The sequence below is a fragment of the Quercus suber genome, unplaced genomic scaffold (genome assembly GCF_002906115.3).
Source record: "Quercus suber isolate HL8 unplaced genomic scaffold, Cork oak 2.0 scaffold_290, whole genome shotgun sequence".
Classification (NCBI taxonomy): domain Eukaryota; kingdom Viridiplantae; phylum Streptophyta; class Magnoliopsida; order Fagales; family Fagaceae; genus Quercus; species Quercus suber.
In genome coordinates this window covers 543,825-557,485 of record NW_027069746.1, presented here as the reverse complement: position 1 = coordinate 557,485, position 13,661 = coordinate 543,825, and the positions used below count along the sequence as shown (strand labels likewise).

The 13,661-nt window shown below is 35.0% G+C and overlaps 1 protein-coding gene across 1 annotated transcript; it reads left to right on the top strand.

The window, feature by feature from the left end:
* The first annotated feature begins 6,939 nt into the window (after positions 1-6,939).
* Positions 6,940-12,810, top strand: LOC112027610 (uncharacterized). Its single transcript, XM_065782113.1, has 4 exons — positions 6,940-7,030; positions 7,314-7,366; positions 10,958-11,882; positions 12,161-12,810. Exons 1-4 carry the CDS (start codon positions 6,940-6,942, stop codon positions 12,748-12,750), a joined length of 1,659 nt encoding a protein of 552 aa, XP_065638185.1. The 3' UTR covers positions 12,751-12,810.
* Positions 12,811-13,661: the final 851 nt, after the last annotated feature.

Genomic DNA, 13,661 nt, shown 5'->3' with positions numbered 1-13,661 from the left:
AGTGGTTTTCGGTTAGATATACATGAAATTATGCATATTTATTATAGCAATTACAGGAACTTATAGAACAGTTTCAAATGTATTGGCTCAATCCAGGGCTGTGTATGCTACAAAAATACTCTTCACATGTGCCTGCTAAATGCTATACCAAGTATAGACTATTAACGGACAAAAGAAAGTAAAATTAACCTTTTTTAGTAAGTCCACATCCTCTGTCCGTGCCTTCTTTTCATATCCTGGTGGTGGGAACGGAAAGCAGCGCGACATTGCACAAAATCCAGCAATACACTACACAAGCGGCTTCCAAATGCAAAAATGTTGGAATCACTTTCCAGTAGTACTGTTCCAGAAGGGGAACGAACCAGCAACTATGCTTCTGTCCATGCACCATGTCCCCACATTCATTTCCAGCTTCAATATACCTCCATAAGCTTACACAGTTTCGAAACCCACCAACCTTTCTTCCCCTCTAGCTCAAATGCTCAAACAGGTCAAGCAAATATCACTGAAAGTAACTCGAGAAAATTACACTCAGACACAGCAACCACTCAATCAAAGCAACTGTAATAATATACCGTACTAAACTAGTCGAACAAAAANGTGTCTTACCAGTACCCGTGTCGGACATGGGTACAAGACCACAAATGGCGTGTCCGTGCAACATAGAGTAGAACTAGGACTCCTACTTTGAATAGTAAACCAAAACCTAATTGAATCAAACCAAATCCCACACACAAAGACTCATACATCAAATAAGACTTGCTTATAAAATAGAAACCAAGGCCCACAATTATGACCCATACCCAACAATTACAAAATTATTAAAATTCCCTTGATGCTAGAATTACCAAATAAAACATAAAATATATTTGACTCTGGAATAACCAAATAAAATTAGATAATAAAAAACTAATTAACTACCATGCATACTTATTCTTGGGATCCACCTTAACCTTAGGCTTCAAAAGAGGATATTATTTCTCTAATCACACTATGGTTGCATCATCATGAAGACTTGCAAGCCAGGGAAGAGCAAATATCCTCAGTAAGTCATCTGCTTTGAGAGCTGCTCTAATTTTTAAAACTCTTGTGCCAAGACAAGACATAGCATCCTCTATCTACCTATCTCATTTCCTCTCTCCCTTTTTTGTATTTCTTGATAACTAATACGAAGATCTACTCTTTCAAGGCAGGGCTGTTAATAACAGGTGTTAAATTTCCTGCTTCTAGAGCTATTTTAAGCACCTAATGCAAATATCATTGCAACCTCACATGTGAGATCTGTATAAGCAATAAACTGTCTGCAAGAATACCATTAAATGTGAGATCTCTGCAAGCAACCAAATATCTGTGAGTATAACATTTTCCTTCCAACTTCCTCATCACAAGATAAAAATTAAGAATCTGATTTCCTTGCTAGCCACCCTTCATAATCACAATAACCAGAGGAAATAAATAACAAGTTTAGCACCCTGGAACAACTACTAAAAGATGTTAACCACCAGATTTGGACTAATATAAATGGAGCCTCACTTATGAATATAGTTTAAGATTAGTGCTACAAACCAGATAATCTCAAGCAAGGTCTCAAATTCAATTCTAAATTGTAATTAAATCCTTCACGTATCAATTCATTTTGTAGCTTCCTGAATCAGTAACATCCTATCTGTTAAGAACCAAAATCAAAGGGAATATATAACAACACAACTTGATATTATACCAAGTGAAAGAGTAGATCTAAATGAAACAGGAATATGAACAAAGGAATTGATAGACTCACACACACACACATACAAAAACAGTTTTTGTAAAATCATTAATTTCTCCTGTCCTCACATACTGATCATGATGCTCAATTGATCTGATATCCTATACCAAATAAATAACACATACAAAGAGAGTTCGTAAAATCTTCCATTTCTCCCCTCCTCTATGTTCCTAAATTAGGTTGTAGGTAAATCAAGTATAGCTCACAATGAAGACTTCCAATGTATTAGGACTTAGGTTCCTCACATGCAATCATTTATGATAGTGAATTGACCTAGTATCCCACAGAAACTAAATAACCCACAAAATTCCAAAAAGAGATTCAAAATTCAAACTTTAAGGAAAAAGAGGTTGTAGACTATCTTTATTAAAATTATCATTATTTAACTTCTAGAGATTTCCTCCAAATATCATAGACAAACTACAAGCATAGAGAAACCAAAATCCAGTGATAATTTCATGAAAGAAAAATACTAAAAAATGCCTCAACTAAATAGGATAATGCCATCAAGAGTAACAAATCAACTATATGTGATATTTAACGATGAGAAGGTATGGCCATCTTAATCACATTATTCAATATCCTTGCACCCTTGTATCTTCAAAGGCATTTGAATTCTTCTTAGATTGACAGAATACGAATTAAGGACGGGATAAATAAAAGTAATTACTTTTCATCTGACGAACTAATTGGTATAGGTAGATTTCATATTATAATTACCTTGCTACCCGAACTGAACAAATTATCAGACAGCAACAGATACATCATATACATAAGCTTGAGGAAGCATAAATCGGGGAGGAAACGCCATTGTAATAACTTCAGTAGCCATTCTAGAATATATTCTTACATTTCTTGATAAGATAATGACAAAAACATAGAGGAATGATTAACATAGTTAAATCCTATCAATCAATCACAACTTTCCTTCTCAACCATCAAAAATAAAAAGTCAATAGCTTCAAAGTACCCCAGCCAGTTCAACTTTTCATTATATTCAACAGCACCCAAACATCCACCAATAATCTCTATTCTTATATAATAAAGATCTTATCTGTTTTTAGAATACAACCTACCAAATCAATCTACTAATTAATAGTGGTTTTCGGTTAGATATACATGAAATTATGCATATTTATTATAGCAATTACAGGAACTTATAGAACAGTTTCAAATGTATTGGCTCAATCCAGGGCTGTGTATGCTACAAAAATACTCTTCACATGTGCCTGCTAAATGCTATACCAAGTATAGACTATTAACGGACAAAAGAAAGTAAAATTAACCTTTTTTAGTAAGTCCACATCCTCTGTCCGTGCCTTCTTTTCATATCCTGGTGGTGGGAACGGAAAGCAGCGCGACATTGCACAAAATCCAGCAATACACTACACAAGCGGCTTCCAAATGCAAAAATGTTGGAATCACTTTCCAGTAGTACTGTTCCAGAAGGGGAACGAACCAGCAACTATGCTTCTGTCCATGCACCATGTCCCCACATTCATTTCCAGCTTCAATATACCTCCATAAGCTTACACAGTTTCGAAACCCACCAACCTTTCTTCCCCTCTAGCTCAAATGCTCAAACAGGTCAAGCAAATATCACTGAAAGTAACTCGAGAAAATTACACTCAGACACAGCAACCACTCAATCAAAGCAACTGTAATAATATACCGTACTAAACTAGTCGAACAAAACCCAGATGGCAAAAGACTGACTGATGAAAAAGAAAAAAGCCCCTATGGCCTTTGGTGAATAATGATTTGAGCTGAAACTATCTATGTTAACCCAAAGGGTTTCTTGAGAAATGAAAAGAGTGAAGTGCAATCAGAACCTCTGTGTTGCCTTCTTCTGAGCCAATACAGAATCATCACCTCCTCCTCCTCCTTATAAGCAAATCCCAACAACAAAATCATCCCCTACAAAGAGAAGATCACAAACTCTGCAAAACAGAACCCAGAAATCCTGAATCTCCGAAACAAAACAGAAAAATAACAACAAAGAAACAAAACAAAATAAAAATCACATTCCCCTACTTTTTTTTTTTTTGAAATTCCGACACGGCGCCGACACAGTGGACACGGCAGATCCAAAAAAAAAAAAAACTCAAGATGTTGACATCTAGACAATCCCTTACCGTTGATCTTGTTTGATTAAAGCCTTAAAAATTTGTTTGCCCCTCTTATCTTCTGGGACCAACGCCTCCTCACTCCTTCACCTTCAATCCTCACGTCTCAGTTGAGCTCCTCTTCTCATTAGCGACCACTGTAAGGCATAGATCAGTGACCACCAAGCTTCTCCGATGACCCCAAGGGCCCAAAGCCTCTCTCCCTCTGCCGTTTCTCTCTCTCATGTTCTTCAGGTCTCGTGTTTCCATTTTTTTTTTTTTCCACTTTGGGTGTACACTTATCTCAGCTATTAGCCTACTGTGTTCTTATATATAGTATAGGTTTAGTATTTTTTATTTTGTTTGGTTTTATGATTTTTATTTTTTATTTTTTATCCGCCTTACACAGCTATATCAATGTTGTTTTTTCTTGAAATCTGCCTCTGCCTTATATTGTTTACTTGTTTATTATGGGTTTAGTGTTTTTTGTTTTTGTGTGTCCTTCTAGTTTTTATTTTATTTTATTTTATTTTAATTAAAGTTAAATATTGGGTGTTAAACATATTTTAAGGCTAAAAATATTTTAAAAATATACCTAAATATAAATATTACTTAATTAATTAATTGCTGTACCCTGCAGTGTCGTACCCTTGTTTTTCAAAAATTGTTGTACTCCCGTACTCGTATCCGTGTTTGTGCAACATAGGTTCTACTAGGCAAATATTTAGGGTCTATATAAAATATGATGTAGGACAAACTAGATTAGGGATTTGTTTAGTTGTGGTGGGTTTAGGGTTAGGAAAGAAGAAGAATGAGAGAGAAGTTAGGGCTGTTTAGGGGGCCGTGTGAACAGTAACCTATTGCTCAAAACACTCAATTTTATTAATCAACTCATTCTGCTCCTTGAATACATTGAGCACCACCATATATATATATATATATAAGACTCGTACTAGTAGTATTAGGATACCTAGTAGTACCAGGACTACTATTTAACCCTAATAAATTAAACCAAAGCCCATACATAAAGACCCATAATTAAATAAGACTCATTAATAAAACCTATGGCCTATAACTATGGGCCATTCCCAACAATTGTAAAATTACTAAAATACCCTTGACTCAAGAATAACCTAATAAAATATGAAAACTTAATTAACTACCATGGACACTTATTCTTGGGCTTTGCCTTAGCCATAGGCTTCCAAAGAGAATATCCTTTTTTTAAGCATGTTATGATTCTGCCATCAAAATGTGGTATGATACTCAAACATCAATAAAATATTAACTGTTTGAGTATTAAGGCACGTTATCCTTATTTTTGTTGTTGCTCTCTCTCTCTCTCTCTCTCCCTCCCCCCCCTTTCTTTGATATTCTGCCACTGTTCACGCTACTATTCTTAAATTTGGTTTGTCTTTTCTTACCTCACTTCAATCCAAAATTAAATCTTTTCTATTCTTTACAAAACCCTATTCATTTCAAAGTAGTTAATACCACATTGGCCAGTATGGTCAGAATTTCTCATCTTGGCAAACAATCCAATATGGATACTACTATTTTGGCTTTTATCAGATATTTAAGCATGTACCTGTTTTGGTCAGAAAAAGCAATTTCAGCCAGTACAGAATTTATGCTTGGCCCTTTCTTCTTCTTCTTCTTCTTCTTCTTCTTCTTCTTCTCTCTCTCTCTCTCTTTGTCTCATATATTTTGAATCCTTGTACTCTTGTTGTTGTGCACTCGTACTCAGGGATGGACCCAGATGGGGCCCCAAGGGGGCTCGGAACCCTCCCCCCCCCCCCCTCCCCCCCCCCCCCCCCCCCCCCGGGTCCAAAATTTATTTTTTTTAGTTATTATATATTTAATTTTTGTAGTTGAGCCCCACTTCCAAAACCTTAGGTCCTTATCCTCAATAAGCCCAACTAGCCTCACCCAAATAGCAACTATCCAACCCAAAAACTTAACAAAAACAATAAAAACATTCACAATGGTGATTGTATTTTAGTAAAAAAACAATTTTATCACCAAAGAACAAAAAAATCATGTGCTATTTTAGAAGTTAAAACTAAATTTTTTACAACTGTAGTAAACTGGTATAAATACCAGTCGATTGTAGCAAGTTGTTAGAAATAAATTACAATATTTTATTAAGATTATGTATATTCCTTCAATTAAAAACTCAAATTATCTCTCTTCGTTTATTATTTTAATGAGTTTTTTATATTATTTTAAATGAAGTGATAAAAAAATAGAATAATATTTGATATTAGGTGTATTGTAAAGTGAGGTGGTAAAATAGATAAAGTAGTTTTTTGAGGTGCTAAAAGCTAAATTTTTTAGCACCACTACTATGAATGCTATAACTTCAACCAAAAAAAATTCTAGCCAACCTAGTATTAAAAAAACATTATTTTGTTTTTGTTGTTGTCTTTGTTGGTAAATGATTGCATTTTAATGTATTTAGAAACAACGATTTTGAGTATTTAAATATCACCTATCTCGATAACTTATCTTCTGTTTTCCCAAGATTTTGCCTTTCATTTCCCTAAAAGTTTACTTTTAGCTATAGGTCAAAAGATATGTTGGGTTAGTTTCTCTATTTTGTTTTGTCCATCTACTCTCCATGAGGATTCATTTCTCCACACTTATTTCTTTCTCACATTTATTTATTTTTCTCATATTAATTAGGGGTGGTGGTAAACTTAACATGCTATTTAGACAATATATTGATTTGGAGATCACATTTTTTTTTTAAAGCTGTTTAACAAAATACATGGGTTCTAACTTGTAATCAATCAATTATAGTTCTAACTTATACATGGTTAATACCGGTGTACAACTTCATAAACACCCTCCAGTACGATATTGACTACTTTGTTCATTCTTAAACCATAACCCTTCTTTTAAGAAGTTCTAAATCTTAGATTCATAAATCCCCCTAAACTTTAACCCACAACAAGCATATGTAGAAAAATTCTTCAATTTGGTTTCAAAGCTAAAATTCTGCTGCAAGTTTATTGCTGAAAAAGTTTCCCACCAACCGCTCAACGAAATTTCTTATCTGAGATAATGGTGACTAACACAATTAGATTCCAAATTGAACGCTTTTTCTCAAGATTATGGAAAAACAAAGAAGACTTTGAATCAGTTGAATTAGAAGGTGAATTCAATAGAGACGAACTTAAATAATTATCAGCTATTAAAGAAGCTTTAGATGGACTATTTGTTGCTGTTCTCGGCAAGCAAGATTTCTTCTAAAAACAACCACTTATCAAGCACCCAAATCCTTTAAATTTAGTCCAGGTTCAACCTTTATGCTCCCCTCAAGCTCACTACCTTTTCCTTCCTTAAATTCCTATGGACCAAGCATTAGCCAAGTACACCCTTAAGAAACACAATGTAATTGGTCTAACCTCAAGGAGAGCCTAGATTGATTGATGCAGATAGAGGTGTTGAACTAGAAGGTAGTGATTTTCATGGGGAGAGCCATACAGAGGTGAATTATGATTGGTTACATAGTTTGGATAACTTATCAAATGGTATATACTATATCTTAAGCGAGGGGCACAAACTTTCCTTTTTTTTTGCATAGACTAAACTCAGAGGGATAACTAGAATTGGTGGGAAAAGTATCTACAAACTCATTATGTAGCGATTCAATATTGGGAGGATAGGTGAATTGCTATGACTCATTACCTTGTACCACGTTTTTATAAGCAATGAGCTCGCTTGCAATTCACACAGTTGGTGCAAGGGAGTTATTTAAGTGAAGAGTACACCAACAATTTTTGTAGCTTGGTTATGAGATTGGGATTTCCATGGGATGATTTCTATGATTGTCATGGATTAAATTCTAATATTTCTTTTGGTTTGGCTGCAAGTATACTTTATGTTTGTTTGGCTAGAGCTTGTAAGCTCAACTTTTAGCTTTTATGTATAGCTTTTTAAAACCTTATTTTTTCTTACCTTATTTTTATAAAAAAAACTTTTTCAAAGTACAAGTATACTTTAGCACACTTTCACCAAAAAGCTAAATAAGTTGTTTGGCTAAATAAGCTATTCCTAAACGGACACTTTATACCATGGTCAATGCAACTCAAGTTGCATACCAGATGGAAAGGAGTAGTAAAAGGGAAGCCTTAATAAGAGTTGCGGTAGCAAGCAATATCAAAGGTGAGAGAACAATTGTGGATGTCAATTGGTAGAAGTCTATCTAATGCTCCAAACAAGAATGTTCATTCATGTACTACTTAATTACAAGGAAGTGGGAGATCTAATTCTTGAATAAAGTGTCACACTTGTCATGGTGTTGGCCATATGTCTTCTTAGTGTCCTTCAAAATCAATTACTATGCTTGAAAAGGATAGTCTTAAAAGAAGTCGAGGCAATCAAGGAAACCAAACAACCTAAACTTGAAGAAGACATTTTTGAACTCCTCAATGCTAACATGAAAGTGAACTTATGATGACATAGATCTAGATGATGAGGGTATGATATGTGTCATTCATCCACTTTTTAAAATAATTAAACAGATCTTCAATACCTACTCTTTTGCTAATGATAACAAGAAGTACACTTAACTTGTTGATGGAAGGAAAGAATTGATGGTGCAGCCATAGTGTGCTTAGAGAAAAGAGATCCTATTTGGAAGCCTAAGGTTAAGGCAAAGCCTAAGAATGAGCGTCGATAGTAGTTACTTGCCTCTTGTGCATGAGGATAAACTCTTGGTGAAAAGCCTCTGGATTGCCTGGTAACTGGTTTTGGCAAGTGGGATCAGTTGCCCGTAGGAGTTTGATTAACAGTGAGGATTGTTGTATAGAATGATACTCTATGACGTGCAACTAATCTGAGTGAAGTTCTCCTATGTCATCCCCAAAAAAAAAAAGTGTCAATATTAGTCACTATCAACAAGAAAAGAAGTGTCGATACTTAGTTGGGTGTTACATTTTAATTTATGTATTATTTGGTTATTCTAGTGTAAAGGGTATTTTAGTAACTTTCTAATTGTTGGACCAAAGTCCTTGTAGCTCATTTGGCACCTATGGGAAACTTGGTGTTTCCTTTGGAGATATCTAGGATTCAAATCCTCCCACCACAACTATTGAATTATAAAAAATGAAAAAAAAAAATTGTCTTTTTAAGTGTGTGGGTTTTGGTTTACTAGTCAAAGTATGAGTCCTAGCTCTATTAATAATTAAAATTTAGGATTTGTATGAGTGCGTTATTGTACTCAAACAAGGATATTTATATATTTATTATTTTAAATCCCTATTTAAACAAGGAATTTATCAATACAATATTGAGTGTTTTGAGTATTGAGCCATGTTGACCTTATTGTTCTTTTCCTTTCTCTCTTCTTTTTCTTTAATGTTCATGAGTACTGTTCACTCACTCTTCTTAGATTGTGAAGAAATTCGATTTCCGTTTTTGCTTTCCTTATTTCAATCCTAAATCAAATCTTTTCTCTTCCTTACAAAACCCTATTCATTTTGGAACCTAACCCTTGTTTAAAAATTTAACTATCTCCAAAAATTTCCCTAAACTTTAGCCCACCATAAGCACATTTAGACATTCTCCAATATGTCCCATGTCACTTCACCTTTTCTCAAAGGATTGTCTCAAATGATTCTGCTAGTATTTAAACATTTATGAACTAAATCATTTTACTGGATGACCAATGTATATGACTCAGTAATCATGCACATAACACATTTAATATTAGGCTTGTTTGTGCTATATCATTAATAAGTAGGTCAAGTATGGCCTACTTTGATAGTGTGAGAAGTATCTATGGTCCAGCAAATTGTGCATGATGAGCTGTTTTGTAGTTTTACTAGCTTGGTGGGGATTGGTTTATGGTGTTCAGTGAAGATTTTAAATTATTGAATGTGTGTATATATATATATATATATATTTTGCATTACAACATTTCTGTGGACTGGTTCTGATATTGTAATTGAAATTAGTTAAAAAAACATGATGAAGCTAGGAAGACATCTTACCAAGCTCTCAAAGAACTCAACGTTGCTGAGTTTGCAAATGGGTGATTATGCCATGATTTGAGGGGGAGGCTTTTGTGATACGCCATGATTTGTACTGAAGATATTTTTTGGCACTTGTTTTGCATGTCCTTAGGAAGTCATGGAAAAAGGTGATTAGGAACTTGCGTATGTGAAACATTTTAACTTAACAGTCATTTAAGTTCTATTTTTTTAAGTCTGATGGCATTTGGGAGTGAGGAGCAGATGGGATTATGGCGCTTTTTAGCTTCCTTTGAGATTTGTCTTTTAGTAACATGTAACTGAACAGTATCTTTTTATACTTGGAGCCATACTTATAGTTTTTACAAGAATCCTTATTCCATATTTAATTTAGGCCTCACTTGTTATACAAACCTGTGGTCAACCAAACTTAAAAACCTTGGAGCTTTGGGAAATTGCAAGGACACATCGTGCAATTCAATCCACAAGTTCCTGTATTGCTTGGCAACATTTTGCTCATGTTGCACATCAGTAATTATTTTAGTATTTGTTGATGTTTTTGTCTCCGCCATGTGAATTCTTTATTCCACCTTGATTTTGAATAATTACTTCATCATGACTACTTTGTCTTTTTGTTCTCTCTTACAATTTTTATTATATTTATCATATCCTGTTTTAGATCCCCATTCATTACCTATATATGTATGTATATATGGATGTACAGGGGAGGGAAGAATTAATTGCCTTACTCCCCAACCAATGCTTTGAAGCATTAGATCTTTACCTCTTTATGCAATACTACACACACACACACACACACACACACATATATATTTGAAATTATTTTTTATCAAGTCCCCCGAATTGGTCGTGGTTCTTTTGATTGAAATTTCAGCCTTTGTTGTTCTTTGTAGTTATACATCTTACTCAAAAGACCAAGAGAAATTTTTTTTCCTGTTGATGTATTTACTTAATTTGGGAAATAAGAGCTTATTATATGAAAATTCTTCATTATTCTCTGCAGCTTTATAATATTACATAATTTTGCCATATATCTTTTTTTTTTTGGAAAACATATTCTTATCTTTGTTTTTCATGGTTCACAGGAAAAGCACAGAGAAAAGAAGCATAAAAAAGAGAAAAGAGACAAAGAGAAGAGGGAAGGTAGAGAGAAAAGAGAGAAAGATAGAAGTGATGGAAAGCATACGGAAAAGAAAGACAAGAAGGAAAAACACAAAGATAAAAAGAAGGAGAAGGAGAAGGACAGGGTTAAAGATAAAAACAGTGCCCCAGATGAGAAGAGACTTCCAGGGCAAGCTGAGGGTCACTCTGGTGAAAAACTCATGCAAAATGAGGAAATGGATAAAGATAAAAATGGTATTTCAAACAAAACAAGATTTTCTGGGCACAATGGAGAGAAACTCAGTGAGAGCATCCATCTGGCTGAGTTGGGCAGGAGGATCAAAGATGATGACAGAGCGACTGAGAACAAGTTGGTTGAAAAATTTACTTATATGGACCGGAATGAGGAGATGGTCAAATTGGTGGCTAAAGGTACTGGCACTTGGGCTGAAGGTAAGGATAAGACCAAGAGGGTTGATGATAGAAAGATGGATTTGCAAGGAATCAAGAAGGAGGCAAGATTTAGTAATTCGCTGGATCAGAATCCTGCTGCATTTGTTCAAACTAGAGTTGAAGGATTGCCTAGACCATTTGAGAAAAATATTGAGAAAAGGATGGAAGAGAAGGAAAAGACCAAAGAAAAGGAAGGAGGTGATAAACGGAAGGATAAAGTTAGAGAGAAAAAGAGCCAAGGGAAGGATAAGAACAGGGACAAAGAGAAGAAAAAGGAGGTGAAAGTTGAACATAAGAACACGGGACACAATAAATTAAAAGAGGGCAACAAGAATGACCTTATAGGTAGCCATTATATTAAAACCCCCCAACTTCCGGAGGGCAGCAACAAGAATGCTGCTTCTGAGGAAAATCTAAAGAAACGGAAGGAAGTTGAGACAAATGGAGTTTTACACGGTGAGTTCTCTTCATAATGAACCATGAATTATTGCAGCCCAGTCATTGCTTTCAAGTTGTGTTAACCTTAATTTCTTGCTTGAGTGGTTGTAGGCACTATCCCTTAAAAGACTTTGGTGGGTCTCTTGTGATTCCAGATATTCTTGTGTTAAAATTTTCTGAGTTAATTGTCTATGATTTTTGGTATTACATTGAGTCAATTTTGTCAAGCTGTTTCAAACTCTCATAATTTTATTATTAGCCGACAAGTGATGCTTCCTTTTTCAATCTTCTTACAGCCAATGATGGTAGGCCTAATAAGTTGGCAAGACCGACTTCCTCCAATCATTTTTCAGAAAATGGAAGGATGTTAGAACCTTGCCAAACTTCTGTCACCTATGCGGATAGGCAAGGAGCAGCCAGTAACCTTAAGGAACCCAAGCTAAATGGCATTATAGATCAGTCATCTTCTGTCTCCTTGAAGAAGCCCATGCTTGCCACTGCACAAGCTGATCAAATTGCTGAAGCATCAGCAAAACCACCCAATCTGGATTCCAAGTATTTAAGCCAGGTATATATGGTACCCTCATCTTCTGTCTCCTTGAAGAAGCCCATGCCTGCCACTGCACAAGCTGATCAAATCGCTGAAGCAGCTGCAAAACCACCTCATCCGGATTCCAAGTATTTAAGCCAGGTATATACAGTACCCAAGATGGATGAGCTGTCTGATTATGATGACCAAGAATGGCTGTTTAGCAGCAATGGCTTCCAATCAGAAAAGCCCAAGGTGGAATCTTCAAGGGTTGAGGAGACACCACAGGTTTGGGCAGAAGCTCTGAGGATAGAGTCAGCTGATGTTTGTGCTCTGCCCTATGTTATTCCATACTGATTGATTATTCAAATGGGATCGACTCACACCAAATCTCCCCTTCCGCCACCCACCCACACCCCCCCCAAATAAAACTAACATTTATTTCATATTCAACAAAATACTACATATAAAATAAGTGTTTCTTAAACATTTCAACACATTTATCAAAATGGAACTTAACGCTATTTCAGAAGAGATCCAAAAATATATATATTTAAAGGCAAATTTTAATTTTTCAAATTACATATGTATACCAGTTTTTTTTTATTTTTTTTATTTAATTGGGGGGCTATTAGGACCAAAATTTAAAATTTCAACATATATATATACACATATACTAGGTTTTTTTTTTTTTTTTTTTTTTTTTTTTGGGTTTTGGGGGGGGGGGGGGGGCAATGGCCCCCCCTTGCCCTACTGTAGGTCCGCCCCTAATTATGGGATTCCTCATCAGCCCCAACACATGTACAAGGGTAGTTCTTGAAGTAGCATGTGCATTCGTGCGTGCAAGTGTTCTCTACATGTGCTTTCATCTATATATATCTAAAAGTTGAAGAGGAGCATTTATTGTTGCTATGCTCCAGTTGAGTTTCATCAGCATTTACGTCATTATCTTTTTTCTTTCCAATCTTCCTATAATTGTTTTTAACATTTTTTTTTAATATTTACACTTTTTCAACCTTTCTCCCTTCCTTACTTTTTCATCTCCCCATTACTTCTCCAACTTTTCTCCCTCCCTTACCTTTTCATCTCTCCACTACCCTTTACATTAATATCATTCTTCCTCTTTCCCTTTATATTCCTCTATTTTTGTCTTCTTATTCACACCATCTACTATAAATTTGTCACTATCTCTTCCATTTTATGCATAGTTTTCCCTCACAATAAAAAGTCTCTCTCTCTCTCTAAATTTTTTGTTTGATTTTTTTTTT